This window comes from Colias philodice, chromosome 6 (assembly GCF_061535455.1).
Source record: "Colias philodice isolate Cphi_HAF_F1 chromosome 6, ilColPhil1 Martin Lab GWU primary, whole genome shotgun sequence".
NCBI lineage: Eukaryota > Metazoa > Arthropoda > Insecta > Lepidoptera > Pieridae > Colias > Colias philodice.
In genome coordinates, this window is record NC_143091.1 from 9,129,754 (window position 1) to 9,147,066 (window position 17,313).

A 17,313-nucleotide genomic window follows, 5' to 3' on the forward strand; every position below is an offset into this window, starting at 1 on the left:
TACATAAAGTCTTACATTCACTACACGAATCGCGAAATCCACCCTCCGAACCGAAAACAAATACATTCACACGCAGATTTGTCTGATGGCGAGGGTGATTGTGGATGGATGGCCCTCTCAATGGCTGATAAAAGTCTAGTCGTACGCATAAAATAACCATTTACTAATAAGCCTGAAAAACTAACTATAAAACACGCTCCGTATTATATTATGCACTAATATATTGAACATACTCTGTGGTAGTTAAACGTCAAAAGTAAATGTCAATCTGTAATCTTTTGAATGTCAAAAAAATAATTATCACTGTCGAATGTTGTTTGAGATTTCTGAATAATTATGTTCGTGATTGATAACTCCGTACAAATAAAGGAACTCATGTGTATTGATTATAAAAGGAAATCAAATATAATGTAACAATACTTAATCTTGTAAAAATCTTTACTTTTTTCCAAGCGTTTCTGGAGGTTTCCTTGTCACAAATTGTAACTTTCAGCTGATTGTTGTTTACGCAAAAATTTAGAAATGTATTCTTTTGAGGGCGACTTTAGAAGGAAACCACAGCAAAATCTAGCAGGTGCTAGTGCTCAGCGTAAGACTGATAGGGATAGTCTTATACACCAGTCGCAATTACAACGACAAAAACGAGAGGTAAGTTTTAGAGAGAGTAAAAATTACGTCGACAGCTTCTATGTTTTTGTGTACACGCATGTGTATGCTTCGTATTAATTCATGTACTACATATCTATTTCAGGAACATAGAAGAAGACTTATTAGTACGATAAAAATCCAAGCTTATGTTCGAAGTTATCTCACTAGAAAGCACTGTAAACAACATGAAAGGCATAATTTTGATAACCTATTCTCTCAAATCGTGAATGACGATCATGCAATATTATCAAGCCTTGTTGCCAAAATATTGTTCTTTTATGATCACAAAACAGACTGTAACAGATTGGTGAGTTTTTATTTCTTATTGGTTATTCCTTAAGCAATGAAATTTTCCCGTATCTGGACAAAGTTAAAACATTATTATCAACATTTAAAATGCTTGTAAATGTATGTATCTAGATTCCAAATATGTACATTGACATAATACATATAATGCAGCAGGGGAGATTTAATTCATTTGAATTATTTAAAATTGAATTAAATGAAAGAATTGCATTTGAAGAACTGAAAAATAGTAAATTTAATGAAATTAACATTTTGTTTTAACTTGAGTCATAGAATTGAATTAATTTCCAATAAGAAATTGTCAAATTTGCCCAAAAAACATGAAATGTTCATGTTTTTGAATAAAAAAATTATTTTAAGATTTAATTTTTTTTATTCAATTCCATATTAAGTTGTACTTTAAATATGTACTAAAAAATGAGACAGTCAACAAAATCTTAAGTTTTATTGGCCAATAAAGTGAAGTCCCGTTCCTCAAGGTAGGGACTCCCTACTATGGGGCATTATTCATACATCTGTTTCTCTGATGCTTTTTTCTTTAAGGACAAGTAAGTGATCTGTCTTCGTCTTCACCGGGAATCAAACTCAGGACCCCTTGATTCTATGCTCACGCATTAACCACTCTACCAAGGAGGCAGTCAATTGTCCAGTAGGGTGATAAATTATGTTAAATGATGTAGTTTATTTTAATTTGCATGAACTGACTATTTTTCCTATTTTTAGGTTTCAATATCACAAATTTTACTCAAGCAATGGCAGAAGGTATTTCAAAGTAGTGGTTCATCAATACAAATAAGAAGATTGTTAGTTTTACATTTACGGCTATTGAAAGATGATTCAGAGGTAATTCATTAATTTATTTGTGTTAAAAATTATATTAAAACTAGCTGCTCCGCGCGGTTTCACCCACATGGCTCCACTACTGTTAGTCGTAGCGTGATGATATAGCCTATAGCCTTCGTCGATAAATGAGCTATCTAACACCGAAAGAATTTTTCAAATCGCACAAGTAGTTCTCGAGATTAGCACGTTCAAAGAAACAAACAAACTCTTCAGCTTTATAATATTAGTATAGATTTGCTGAAATCTCACCAAGAAGGTGGAGGGATTGAAGTGAAAATATTAACTCAAATGTCTCCATTAATCTATGCAATTTGTATAAATTTACTTCTCATTAAAACTAGGATTGGATACAATTGATAACTCCATTTATTATTTAGGTGCCCTTAGCTGTACCGTTACGAATGTTCGAAGTTTTTACATCAGCCAATACAGTAACGAATGTGATGAATCGTGAAGATGCCATTAATACTGTTGGACGAACTTTCCTTTATCTTGTCAAAAGAGGTGAGTAAAAGCCTTAGAAGTAATTAACACAATACCTGTTCAATTAATTGCTAATTTACATTGTAAATGCTCATTTTATTGTTGCAATTAAAAGTCTTTACCTAAATGTATATCCTTCAGTTTGGTTATTAATATTTGTTGCAATGCAACCTGCATTGCAACAAATATTATGTTTTTTTCTGCTAAGATTTTGGTTTAATCCCAATGTGATGCATTGCTATTTTTCTAGAAGTGCTTGTTTTTGCTGTTGTTCCACTGTAGTATAATATGAAATCAAAATATCCTGGTTTAAATATGTATTATTTTATATTTCAGGCTACTTTAAAGATATATGTCAGCTAATATGTAGGCGAACACCTCCACTGTACGGGCCGTCGCCGAATCCGCCGACTCCACTCTGTGGAGCCCTTTTTGATCTAATACAAAGACCTTTAAGCATTACAAGTAGAGTGAATATAGCTGAATATGAGTAAGTAATAACTTATTTACAGATTATTGAATTCTATTCATACTGAACTTTATATTAGTGTCTAATCTAATTCATTTTAATTGATTGCTAAAATTTACGATAATATTATAATTCTCAAAAAAAAATCATAATAAATTTTGACATTGTTGCGTTTGAAAACACCCATCATGAATTACTATCTAATTTTATTTCAGTGATACAATTATGACAGAATTTACTTCAGCATTTCTATGCAAGCCATATCCTGAACCAATAGAAATGTTTATCATACCAGCACTAACTGGCGATGCAAATAGACCTTTCCCCTTTGTCTCGTTGATACAATGCCTGCAAGATGATTCTAAGTATAATGATGGGAGACTCTTGAATGACTCCTGGTTATTGCATTCTGTTTTAATGTTGGAACCTGTTGGTTTTGGTAAGTGTTTTTATGATAATGCCTAATAATGACTAAAAATTGAAGATAATTATACTAGATTAATAGTTACAAACAAAAAGTAGTTATTAAACAATCTTGATAACATAAAAATCTCTTTAATTTTGTATTCTTTCAATTTTAATTTAATGCATAGGTTAAATTTACTATTGCCATTATTTTATCTAGAGTACAAAATTTACAATATTTTAAATCATGTTTCAGTTAATGATGTGCGAAAATTAGATCACACAAGACTGCCGCTCAATAGAATTGTACTCAATTACCTTAAGGTCTTAGCTAAACTAACAGTGAATGCGTGCAATAAACAAATAACGTACGAGTATGAAGACTCATTGTACAGTCAAGAAACAACTGCCGACAATGACGACGATGATAGTGATAGCGAAAGTGAACCTAATCCCACTTCAGTTAGAGAACAAAATCTATTGACCAAATGTGTGGAGACGTTGAATGAACCTGAGCGGTGTGTGATGAAAACGTGCGCACAGATTGTGGAAAGTGACTTGAGTGATGAATTTTTAGACTCAATGTCGCAGATATGTCATAATTTACTATTGAGCCATCGGATGGCATTACATAAATATAGGTAAGCTTTTCTTTTTTTTGTACTGAATAATGTAGAAATTTATGTATCAAAATGTTATATTATTTTCAAAACATGATTATAAAAAGATTAATTATATAATGAATTTTTCCATCAAATTGCTTAGCTGTCATTTTTTGTCAATTACGAATGTTCAAAACGTACAATATTCTTTTAGGTTATTATACACACTAGCGTTTAAACCGATATTCCTACGTGGTTTATGGCAGTGGCTGACAAGTATGTCTCACGAATCTTCATTCGGTGGGTCGAATACGCCGCTAATATCAGCTTTGTCCCGTGGTATGGGAGCAGATACCTCGGTTATTGGAGTACATAGACTGTTAGCACCGTTGGCTGTGTTCTGTGCGTTGTTCACTCTGCTGATCGGAACTCTGCATGATACCGAGTTCTTTAGGGACATGGATGGTGACGATAAGATATGCCGTGAGTTGCATTTTTTGTAGCTTCTTTTTAACCATTTGGACAGTTGTTTTTAATACGAAATTTTAAATGTAACATATCCTTCAACTTCCCTATTAATTCGGGTGCAACCTAATGATAATTTTTTTTCATTTCTAACTTAATTATACCTACTTTCTCCTTTCCTTAATAAATAAGTCATGTATATACTCTTGTGATTTTTTTTAATTGACAATCTTATTTCCAGTCCCGAACATGTCAAACAGTTCCCCCGCTGGGCGTGTCCACGCGTTCGATTTTTCTGAACTGAGTGGATTGTGCCGTACACTGAAACAAGTGTGTCTCGGTTTAGTGGAACTAGTGTATCCAGAAACCAGACCGTTTGTAGTAGTACAATACAAAGATTCTGCGGGGGGTTCTCAGAGTGATGTGTCTGGGAAGAATTTGACGCCGGCTTGGACGCATTTGTTCAAGGTTTGTTATAATAAATGCTTGAAAAACTTTTATTTTATTTATTTATTTATTTTAGTTACTAGCTGTTGCCCGCGACTTCGTCCGCGATTCGGTCGTTTTTCGTCATTCGTCGTTTAAAAAAAATACGTGACACTTTATTTTTGAATGTTCTTAATTGTCTCTTATAAAATTTAACTACATTAAAATTGAATACTCTGATAAGAAAATCTTAAAATCATCGAAAATCATAGACATCGAATATCTGAGGAAAACATGAATGAATGTGATTTAAATTCTACATTTCTTAGTAACTAATTAAAATAATAATCTAAATTAAATGTAGATTAACAGTTTGAGCGCACCATTATAGAATATGTACCTAAGTAATAAATTACGTTAGTTTACATAGTAACTTTACTAAAAACACGATGACTTTCTTTCGCGCTCGGTACCACAAACTAAGCATGTTTGTGGTACGTCACTTTACGCCCCACGAGTTCCCCTCCGTTGCTATGCGAAAATACATTCGTCGCCCTACTGTAGGAAAAATTGTAATACTGTGGCCTGGGCGTTATAACACGCTCAGGGAATTCCTGAGTGCTGATAGACTTCCGTCTATCGGCATTTATACCAATTTTATATTAATATCACCATCTTGAGGAAAAGCTTCTAATGTCGATTTAAAACGCATATATACGGATTAACCTGATGAATTAACATGTTCTAAAATTGTGAAATGAGTTCAGTTTTAAATTCGAGAAATATTGATTATTTGTATTCGATTATTCGTCGTAGTCGAATACAAAATATATTTAAAGAAACTTAGGTTGGCCTTCAGGCAAAAGGGATCCTATCAAATGATAAACTTGACCTTGTATCTTAAAAGTAAGAATGAAAGGAGCATCTGATAATTGTTGAGCACCAAAGGATCATTTAAAACGCAATACTATAAGAGCTAATATTGTCTAAGAACTGTTTAGATTGCACATGTTCCTCTAAAACTTAAAAGTAGTGATTTCAAAGGTTCCGGCGTATCTTCAAACGAAAGCCGACTCCTTACTCCACTTTAAAGCATTACAAAAATAACATACTACGTTAATATCGCCAATACAGAAGATGATCTGTAGGTAATCAATTGTGAGGTTATAAGCAAACCCACTTTTATATTTGTCGGACCACACCACCGAATTTGTAGATTGATCTTCTATGTTTACCTCTAAGTCATTAAGACTATGTCGAAATCTGTCTGCAGTAAGACGGGCCTCTCGCTATTCGTCCGTTTCAAGAGACCAATAGTTTCAATTCTTAATCTTTCATTAAACAAACTTATTAATCGTTCTTGTCTCAAATAATGGTAATATTCGCGTCCCTACTCTAGTCATTGCTTATGCTCATGTTCATCTTCGAGCGATCGAATAATATTATGGTGCACCCTATTATTTGTCAAACGGTCTTCATATTGAGTAAAAGTTTCAGATTCTCGAGATAAAATATGACGATCGTGATCAGCTGTGAGACGTAATTCCCTCTCAGTGAGGGTTTCGGTCTCACGGGATAGTACAATATGCCATTTGCGATCAGCTGTGAGACGTTATACCCTCTCAGTGAAGGTTTCGGTCTCACAGGATAGTACATGCCGTTCGCGGTCAGCTGTGAGCCGCAATTCTCGTTGTGAAGCAGTTTCAGGTTCGGCATAACACATGTTGTTTTCGGTCAATAGTAAGCCTCTTATCTCTAACGATCCTTGAGAACTCTTATTTCTCATTTTCTTAACTTTGCTCGAATTTCGATATAAAGATTTTTTAGGTGGCACTGATGCGGGTGAATAAAAATTAAGTTAAAGCCTGATTCCCACGACATGTTTGCTTCACAAATCCGACCGCGCCACACCACACCACATGCCATGGGAATCGGCGCGCTTGTCGCTCGCCAGTGCTTGCCATACGCACACATGCCGTGGGAACGCTCAGTTCAAATCGCGACGGATGGCGACAAGCGCTTGTCGTCTGCCAATGCTTGTGAAGCAATACATATAATAAAATTGTGGAAAAGTGATGTCTGTACAATTAAAATATGTAGAAAAAAAAATAGCAGGTGTTATTATTATCGAGAAATCGAGAGAAACCATTTTTTCTCTTAAAAGCTCCCCCCCCTCCCACTTCCCGAACTCCGATTGACCGTAATTTATTTTTCCTTACATTTTTATCATATCCTTTTCTAATGGGTTTCATCCTACTGCGATTTTTTTTTGTTTCAAAAATTATCTACCCTGGTGTATAGGTAAATTTTCCACATAAAATGTCCTTTAAATTATGTCGTATTATATTTTTAACCCCCGACGCAAAAAGACTGGTGTTATGTGTTTGACCGCTATGTATTTCTGTGTGTGTGTGTGTGTGTCTGTCTATGGCACCGTAGCTGGCTAACAGGTAAACCGAATTAGATGCGGTTTTTTTTGTTATGCAGAATATTTTCCGACGCTGGTTCTTAGATAAAGTGTATCAAAATTGGTTCATCCACTTATTATACCTACATAGGGGTAAAAGTGGGAATGAAAAAAATGAAAGTTATAATTTATTTTTAAAGATCGTCGGGAAGTTTATGAAATTATTTATTCCTTTTTCTATACACTTTTCTTCGTCTAAACGGTTTAGTTACATGCTCTCTCTCTCTTCAGCCTTTAGTTACGTGCGTGAGACAGGAAAGATCTAATTTGGATTTGTTGCTGGATTTGATAAAAACTGAGTATCGATTAAGCTGATCAGTGGCTACACCATAGATTATTAAAAACATCCGTTTAAGAAAGGAAGGAAATAGAATTTGCTCCTCTCCCCCCCCCTGGTTCTTAAAAAATAATATGACATAATTTAAAAGAAATTTTACGTAGACGTACGTAGAATTAGTTAGGCATTTCTTTTTTGATTTTCGATATTATATACTAATCATAATTTTAAATTACATTATGTAGTAACTATTTGGTATAGGTTAAGCATTTCATTTCTTGATTTTCTTTAATAATTTGGTACGTAAGTTTTTTAGCTCAGTTTAGTAAGAAATTTTAATAACAATTCTTTTAATTATTTATGGTAAAGTCCGGTCGCGGAGCAGGAAGAATTTCGTACATTAACCTGTCACTGTCACTCCCTTGTAAAAATAATGTGTCTTGCTCGCACAGGTGCAATGACCGCCGTCCTTAGGGATTGTAAACCTTTAACCTGAGAGCGTAAGGTTTGTGTTTGCTTGATTGGTGTCAGGTGTTCAATTATGATTTTGTGAATTCAAAATTTATAAGAATAAACCTCAAACTCTTTATGTCCAATCAAAATCCGCCTAAGTCGAAATCGCGTGTTAGAATAACGTATTTCTGTAATATTGTACCTACATAGTATATTATTTTTTGAAAAATAAGGTCATAAAGAAGTTTCACTTCTTATGTGTGTACACGCACACTTTTTTTTATATAATATATCGTTGTTATTGAAAAAGTTAAAATGTAACTAACTAATTAGTATTGTAAATGAATAGAGGACATTTATTTAATAAATTAGTAAAAAACATTTTCTCCTCCAAATATTTCATGTAAACTGCACTTCATTCAAAAATGTTTGTGACCACTGTCAGTAGGTAAAGAGGTCATTGTACGAAATTCTTTCTGCTTCGCGACCGGACTTTAGTACGTATTTACTCAATAATTGTATCTTAAGTAGTAATTCAGCATGGGCGTAGCCACGGTGGGGCTGGGTGGGGCGCTTACCCTGGCTTTGATCTGGTAGGTACTAATTGTGAAGGGGAGTGGGCGTGGGCGTGGGATTGGGACTGAACGTGGCATATGGCGTGGGAGTGCGAGTGGGCGCGGGAGTGGGAGCATGAAAATAAAAATGATTTTTTATTGTTGCCCCACCCTGAGCCCATGGTCATAGGTCCCATAGTCACTATTCCACGCGAAAGAAGTCGCGGGGACAGCTAGTAGACAAATATAATCAGAAAGCTTTGAACTCCTAAGCTCAACCATAAAAGATAGACATTTATGATGTCGGGAGATATTTTTTATATAATATGGAGAACATTTCTTTCATACTTGATTTCTGTGTAGCTTTAACCATTAAGATACACGCATTAAGAACGCACACGCGACGAAAGCTTAAAAATGGAGTTGCTGCTCTGCTCACGAATATGAAAAATAATAGTTATTTAGGAAATATATTTCATGTGCAGAATTGACCTCTACAGATTTAATATAAGTAGGTATACATATATTTAGATTCCAATTTCCATGTAACGTTAAATTCGACTATACAATAACTAACAGACAACGCAGGTTACTCTCGTTTCCGTAAGTTGAGGCGGCTACATATTCGGTCCTAATAACATGACTTTTTGTGAACGAAACGACAGCGCGGTTTAATTCGATGGCAACACCATCAGAAAAAAGGAAATATTTTTAACTTTGAAAAAATATTATGATTTACACTATTATTAATACTATTTTAACATTAACACAAAATATAAGACTGTGAGTGTGTAAAAATAAATCCAGCTAGTTTCACATCACACTTATGTTTATAATTAGGTATACGACATGAAAATATATTAATTACCAAGCAATAATCATATAGATAAATACTGAACAAAAGTATTAACAGTCAAAGTATATTATTTTTTATTAACAACATGTAAATGATGAAGGAATAATAATTATCAACGAACTAACCTTTTTGTATTAGAGTCCCGCCTCGTGATCGAATTATTAAAACACGAAGATTTTTAAAAATGTAACCAATGAACACAATCAATATTAGATTAACTGTAATGGTGTCTAGTTTGACTTAAAATAATATACATCTACCCTCACTTTTAAAAATGTAGTATATTCACACGAATTATAAGCGCACCTTATAGGGAAGGGAAGATTTATTATGGGTTAAAGAGTTAAATAAATAACTAACATAATTATATTTAAATTATTAATTTTTAACATTGTGTTCAGTAGTGTTAACATGTAAATTGATTTGATTTTTACGAAATCTCATAGATGGCGCTGAATCAAATTTGTCTTTATAGTACTAAGATTCATTAAACAGTTTCTCTGCCCAAATTACGTAAATGACGTAGTTTTTATAGTGTAAAGCTAGATAATAGCATGGCTTACTCAAAAACAACATTTAAACATGAGTCTTTAGATTGTACGCTGACGTAGTACACGGAATACGTAAGAAAAGTAAAGGTTCACAGCTCCTCCCCCGGAGGTGATAGCATGATTATATGTTTAAAAAAACCTCACTCGACCTGTTAGTAATATTCATGCAAAATTTGAAGTCAATCTATGCAGTACTTTTCGAGATTAGCTCGGACAAACATACAGACAAACAGACAAACAGACAAACAGACAAACAGACAAACAGACAAAAATTCTAAAAACTATATTTTTGGCTTCTATATCGATTATAGATCATGGAATATGTATTCTTTTAAAAAAATATTCAATGTACAGTTTTGACTTTCCTACGATTTTATTATATGTATAGATTTCAGATTGTAGTTACATCCACTTCATGTTATTAAAGTTCTAAAACTACTTATATTAGTATCAATTACACAATTAATAAAATTTACAGTTTCAATAACTACAGTCTACTTGCGACATGGATTTTAGCCCAATGTTGCTACTACTACTGTCCTACCGGTCGACGAAATCCGTTTCGATGTTGCTAGCTTTTGTTTTTCAACTATACTATCTAATTATCTATTACTTCCACCTAAATTACCTTGCAATGTATTAATTTAAAAATATTTTCAGTGTGCATAATCTCTATTTATATCATTGTTGTTCACACAGAAACCAGTAAAAATGAATTATTTAATATTATATATATTTTATATCACAGGTGTGCACGCAACTCCTACGTGCACTATACGCCCGGGACAGCCGGCTACAATTTACAGGCGGTGTGTCCTGGGCATCTCCAGGGGCGGCTGGTGTTCCGCCCGCACCAGCTGATGGTACTGCCGCGTCGCTAGCCGTGAGGGGAAGGAACCGTAGGACTTATAGGGCACACCTGGCTCATTTAGCTCCTACTACTGATCAAGGTTAGTGGAAAAAAGAAGGTGGGAGGATCTATTTTCAGCAAATTTTTGCACAAATTTATTCAGAGGTGAAAAAATTTGTGCAAAAATCATTAGTGATCATCAAACTTGGTGCAGTTCTTAGTAATAAAACTTCTCTCGCGGTAAGGCGACAAACCGTAACGCAGAATGATTTGATGTAAAATTTATCTTAATTGTTATAAATGGTGCCCAAATTACAGTTTACCAATTTTTGTTTTACTTAATTTATTTTGTTTTATTTCGATTTATAATTTCATCTTAAATTTACAGATGAGGGTCCCCCATTAACAATCAAGGAATTGAGAACAGTCACAATATTGAGAGAAATACCATTTGTTGTGCCATTCGCGACGCGTGTTCTGATTTTCCAAGGCCTTTTGTTGAGGTAATTGTAAAAATGATTCTTTATATAGATGACAAAAATAATCTGTACTGATTTTAGAAGTTTTGGTAAAGTTTATTATGCCCCAAAGTTCAACATAGTATAATGATTCTAAAATGATTACAGGGAAAAGCACGACCATTGGTATGAAATGACGAATTTCAATGAAGGTCCATCAATAAATATCAGCGTTCGTCGAACGCATCTATACGAAGACGCTTTTGATAAATTAAGACCTGAGAACGGTAAGTCTACGAGAATAGTTTTAATTCTGTGTTATGTTTATCTGATTGATGGATAAATAAGGATTTAAATATGTTTTAGAACCAAATTTAAAACTAAAACTTCGAGTTCAGTTGATAAACCAAGCTGGTGCAGAAGAGCCCGGAGTGGATGGCGGTGGACTTTTTAGAGAATTTTTATCTGAATTATTAAAGTAAGTTAACAATTCATGTTAAAGGTTTAACTCACTGTTTCTTCACTTAAGTAATGTGTTGAGTGTGAGTATCTTAAGGCCATTTTTTAAATTTAGAAGTTGAAAATACAGGGGTTCTATAAAACTGAATTTGAAAATGAAATGTTGAAGATGGTAATAAAATTAATTGACATATTTCAGATCAGCCTTCGATCCCAACAGAGGATTATTCCGTTTGACAAAAGACAATATGTTGTACCCAAACCCTGGTGTTCACTTGCTGTATGATGATTTTCCAATGCACTACTATTTCATTGGAAGGATGTTAGGAAAGGTATGTTGGCTTTATAATTTATGTTATTTTCTTAAATACTGATCTATTTAGAATACCTATATTATCCTGACGAAGGGAGGAGTTGCTCTTTTTCTGTTCAGTCATAAAATACAAACAATTATAGGCTTCGAAATTTTTCTTAGAGATTTCACAGATTTGGGTTTTACGAAATTTTAATTACCTCATGCTCGATGTTTTCCAGGATAACACATTATGAATTTAAGTTGAAGAAAAATATTCGTATTAATAGTAGTAGTTGTGCATTGATATCTTATTAATACAGTAAATTTAGTTCATGGTGAACTCAATAAATTTCAACTTATTTTGATATTTCAGGCGCTATACGAGAATCTGCTAGTAGAATTGCCTCTAGCGGAATTCTTTCTAGCCAAGCTATGTTCGTCCCGCGAGCCCGACGTGCACGCGCTCGCGTCTCTCGACCCGGGACTGTATAGGGGCTTGCTGTTGCTCAAGTCCCACAGGTGGGAGGACGTACCGGACTTGGGACTGGACTTTACGATTGTCAGCGATGAACTCGGGGAGCAAAGGGTGAGTTAGTTTTTTTTTTTGGTACTTTCCAGAAATGTAAGGTAATGCCATTTAGAAATTAAAGATGTTTTTTTACGGATTTTATACGCGATTTATTCATTGTATTATTTTCCCGACGTGTCGAACACTTTACATGTCATCACACTGATTTGACATTACAGGTCAGTAAAGGTCTGACTAGTACAATAGTATCAATTTTTATAAAAATGAATTATAAAACTATCAAAAAGTAAAATAAAAAGGCAGTTCTTCATTATTACTTAACTTAACTGTACTCACTGAAAAAAGTTTAATTTTATATGGCTCTTTAGGAGATTAGCACCATGTCATGTTATTTATTTAAAAAGCTATGTTTATAACTTCTATAAAATAATTAAAAATATAATAACATTTCTGCAAATAGATAGAAGAACTTAAACCGGGCGGCGCCAACATTCCGGTGACGGCCGAGAATAGGATAGAATACATTCATCTCGTTGCTGATTTTAAACTTAATAGGTAAGTTTTCACGTACGTCCCTTTTACATAAGGCTTTCGCTTTTATTGCTCAACAGATAAATCCATGCACAACAATCGATTAATACTCTTAACTACTTACAATTAGAGTCTAAATTCGCCTTACCCACAGGCAGATCAGCGCCAAATGCGCGGCGCTAATACGCGAGCTCACGTCAATTCGATTGGTACACTTAAAGCGTTACAAATAGGGTTTAAATTCGCGTATCCCACAGGCAGATCCGCTCATGGGCATACGGGTTTACGTCAATTCGATTATCACACTTAAGACAATACAAATAGAGTCTATAGACTACAGGCCCGTGTTGAAAAAATTATGGGTCATTTGACCCACCAGGTGACCTATCTAGAACGATATAAGAGCATAAAATAATAAGATTCAGCACTATGACGTCACTTGTAAGCTGTCCACCTGAGTGCAGATGAGAATTCGAAGGTTCAGGTAGAGATTTTCTCCCCTTGTCTCCATGATTTTTGTACGGCGTTGCGGAATAATTGATTAAAAGTAGTATAGAAATAGGAGATGCCGTACAAAATGCCGTACAAAATCAAATGACCAAATTTACCCCGGCAACTGTCGAAAAATAAAAATAAATTCCGACTTTGTGGACCACCATTTTTGTACGGCATCTGTGTCATACTATTTCTATACTGCTTTTAAGCCATTATTCCGCAACGCCGTACAAAAATCATGGAGACAAGGGGAGAAAATCTCTACCTGAACTTTCGAATTCTCATCTGCACTCAGGTGGACAGCTTACGAGTGACGTCATAGTGCTGAATCTTATTATTTTATGCTCTTATATCATTCTAGATAGGTCAGGTGGTGGGTCAAATGACCCATAATTTTTTCAACATGGGCCTGTAGTCTACTATATTCCTTTCCCCACAGGCAAATCCGAGCACAATGTGCAGCGCTAAAACGCGGTCTCACATCGGTGGTGAGCTCTGAGTGGCTGCGCATGTTCTCGTGCCGCGAGCTGCAGCTGCTGGTGTCCGGCGCGGAGGTGCCCATCGACCTGGACGACCTGCGCGCGCACACGCAGTATGGCGGTGAGATACACAGACAAAAATTTCATACTGAATGAATGAATGTATGTACTCGATTCCGGCGTCTTGTGCCTCATCGATCTTGATGACTTTTTTGTGGTGAAATCTTGCGTAGATACCCACAGCCTCCATGGAAAGGACCATAGGCTATGTCTGATTCCTACCGACCAAAACCCCACTGTGTTTCGTACAGACACTTTGTGACGGGCCCCCTGGGTTTTATTACAATTCGTCCGCGCATGTTGATTTAGATGACCATCACGCGCACAACTTGAATAAAAGCTTAATTTTTTCAATTGAGTTGCATCACTGAAACTGCCAGATGTCTATTAAATTGGTTCTTCCTTAACGTAGCTAGTTTTAACAGTAAATAATGATGATATTCAAGTGTTTAGAAGGGGCATAACATATCGCCCCCATATGTAATACTCCTCGTTTGAATATCTAATTATTTGAAATAGCATAGATTTTATTAATTATAAGCTTTTTAATTGCCATAAAATTTTTCCAAATCTAACAATAAATTAATTGCAGGTGGATTCTCAGAAACACATCCAGTGATCGTACAGTTCTGGAAAGTGGTGGCTCGCTTTACGGACGACCAGCGACGGCAGTTACTTAAATTCGTCACAAGCTGTTCGAGGCCGCCGCTCTTGGGTTTCAAGGTACGGGAAAGTGACATTTTTTGAGAATAGTTTTCTTTGCAATATAAAATAGATTTATAGTGCCATGAACAGGATGAGAGAAAAATATATAAATTTTTTGAACTATTTTGAATCAAAAAGGTTGGCTTACGTAATGTACATAATGTAGATGTTTGTTGCTCAGCTTTTCAAAGAAGAGGCAAACCTTTTTTCCTCAGTGCCACTGTTTCTAAGATAATATTATATCGATTCAATAAGTTGTAATTATAGTAAAACGATACCTTTCTACGCTATATAAAAAATTATCTTACATCTAGGATCTACAGCCGCCATTCTGCATTCAATCAGCGGGATCCTCTGACCGGCTGCCCTCATCCTCAACTTGCATGAACCTGCTGAAGATCCCCGAGGTCCAGGATGAGGAGGTGCTCGCTGAGAAACTGCTGTACGCGATACAGGCGGGCGCCGGGTTTGAACTTAGCTAGGTGAGTTGGGACTTTGGGACTTTGGAAGTTCTAGGTGCGTAGGGAATTTGGGACTTACATTTCACAGCTTCTGGGTGAGTTCTGTTAAGATTTTCGATCTGTTTATGATAGCAAAAAATCTGCAAACATGGTAAAACTATAAAAAAATTGCGATTTTGATGTTCAGATCTGGCAATAGTAGTCAAATCAATTTATGATAAAAAAATCGGTGTTAAGAATTGTTTTATTGTTATACAGTATTGAATTTATTTAAAATGGGATTTATAAAATGGATACGCCTATCTCAATAACATAGCAAATACGAGGTTGTGGATTTCGTTATTTGAAATAAGCACGAGGAGAGTATAACATGCGTAAGAAGTAATTAAGAATGTTATGAAGCTTTTTAAAATAAGAAAGATTTAGCGATATTTTGATGCAAAAAATGACTACAAAAATTGTTGTGCACATTGCTGTATAAATGACGTTAGAATATATTAGAATATAAATCATGCTTAAGCCGGCTTTATGCACGTAATTGTTTTTAATTGCACCATCATAACTCTTCATTTTATTTTGCTATCGTCTGTCTCTCAGGCTTAAATTTAGACTCTAGTTTTGAACTCATATAATGTTTCAAACGTTCCTTTAAATTTCAAACGTTTTTAAGTACTGTTCGATATAAATAATTGAATTAATTTGGAAGTTTAAAGAAATTGCCAGAAGAAAAAATCGAATGTCAGTAGACATATAAATAAAAAAAAAATGTCAGTATATTTTTTTCTTTAAATCGTTTATTTTTTTGTTTTCAGAGATCATCGAAAGAGAAGAATGAATGTTATTTTACAAGCCGGTTATTAAATTAGTGTTCATATAGATATAAATAGAATATTTTTACAAAACGTTAATCTCATTGTGATAATATGGGCCGATGGTGTAAATATATTATTGGAACAAATTCATTTGCTTTATTTTATTTATGAACAACGTTTGGAAATCTTGATATATTTATAACAGATGTATAATTTTTAAAAAGAATACATGTAATGGTTTTTTAAACTTGAATTAAGGAACGATAAAGTTTTAAATAATCTGGTGTCAAATTGTTAATTTATACTTGATTCATGTAAATATAATAAATTGTTTAAGGAGCGGTTGTTTCTTTTTTATCTCGAAAATTTAATATCGAAGGGCAAAATAAACCCACATTAATAATATTGTTGCTTAATCCCGTCCTCATTGAAGTGCTTTCAAAGTTGAAGCACTTTTGTAGCGTCTCGCATTATAATGGTACATTCAATCAAACCGACACTGCTTTTATACAGTTGAAAAAATATCGAAAAGTTACCATATGCTCATCAATAACATGCATTAATATTAGCTTAGGCGCATTCATCGGTTTCAATATGGCCGCCACTCGCCGCCATTACCGCTTGACAGTTGCAATCAATCAACGCTGATAGATGCGTTCGCGAACGCTTTCGTTGCGCGTAAGGAAAACGTGCACGTATCCCGGTCCGGCTCCTAATCTAATATTAAGATGCATACTTAAGTGTGTTGCACATAATTTAATTGGAAAGGGAATTTGACCCAAAAGAATCATTTTTTGTGTATCAGTCACAACAGAATACATGTGATTGAATAAATAATTATTTTTAAAAGAAAAATCAGACGATAATTGGACTAAAACGCGAGTATGATCAGCAGTTGACAGAAAAAGGCAAGAATCGATAATTTTTCATGTCTTTTCTTATCTCATAAGTTTAAATACTATTAAGTATTGAATCAACATCGTAACCATATTCTATGGTTAGTCATCATCCAATGAAAAAAGAAAAGCTTAGACAAATAGCTAATTCAGGTAGTTATGCACGCATGAATGATAAAATTGCATAGGTACAGTAAGATGTCGTGTAGAGAATGCTGAGGAACAGCGTTACATTATTTATTTTCTAGACCATTGACCATATCATTAAGGAAGACATCAATATTTTTCATATTATACAACGAACTCCCGAATTTATTATATTTAGACATGTTTAAATGTGTTATACCCACAGGTTATACCTGATATGTATAACAAGGCATTCATCACAACTCATTAAACCAATTCATTCAACATGAATGTATTTAATAAAATATTTTCACCAAATCGTCTATAGACAGGATTATGTTTTATTACATCC

General features: G+C 34.5%; 1 protein-coding gene across 1 annotated transcript; it reads left to right on the forward strand.

Annotated features, from left to right (window-relative positions):
• The first annotated feature begins 273 nt into the window (after nt 1-273).
• On the forward strand, nt 274-16,085 carry LOC149487940 (ubiquitin-protein ligase E3C). Its single transcript, XM_089696651.1, has 20 exons — nt 274-648; nt 752-955; nt 1,678-1,797; nt 2,175-2,301; nt 2,617-2,770; nt 2,965-3,188; nt 3,411-3,795; nt 3,971-4,239; nt 4,463-4,689; nt 10,554-10,755; nt 11,044-11,158; nt 11,282-11,400; nt 11,480-11,591; nt 11,772-11,904; nt 12,241-12,453; nt 12,857-12,951; nt 13,862-14,022; nt 14,554-14,684; nt 14,981-15,148; nt 15,940-16,085. The coding sequence occupies exons 1-19, from the start codon at nt 523-525 to the stop codon at nt 15,146-15,148; spliced, it is 3,285 nt and encodes a 1,094-aa protein (XP_089552777.1). The 5' UTR covers nt 274-522; the 3' UTR covers nt 15,940-16,085.
• Nucleotides 16,086-17,313: the final 1,228 nt, after the last annotated feature.

What these genes read in the sequence shown, in the direction of transcription:
- LOC149487940 (XM_089696651.1), top strand. Translation starts at nt 523, where the DNA reads ATGTATTCTTTTGAGGGCGACTTTAGAAGGAAACCACAGCAAAATCTA. An exon ending in AAACAGACTGTAACAGATTG is followed by an intron (nt 956 to 1,677) that starts GTGAGTTTTTAT and finishes TCCTATTTTTAG; the next exon opens with GTTTCAATATCACAAATTTT. An exon ending in ATGAACTCGGGGAGCAAAGG is followed by an intron (nt 12,454 to 12,856) that starts GTGAGTTAGTTT and finishes TTCTGCAAATAG; the next exon opens with ATAGAAGAACTTAAACCGGG.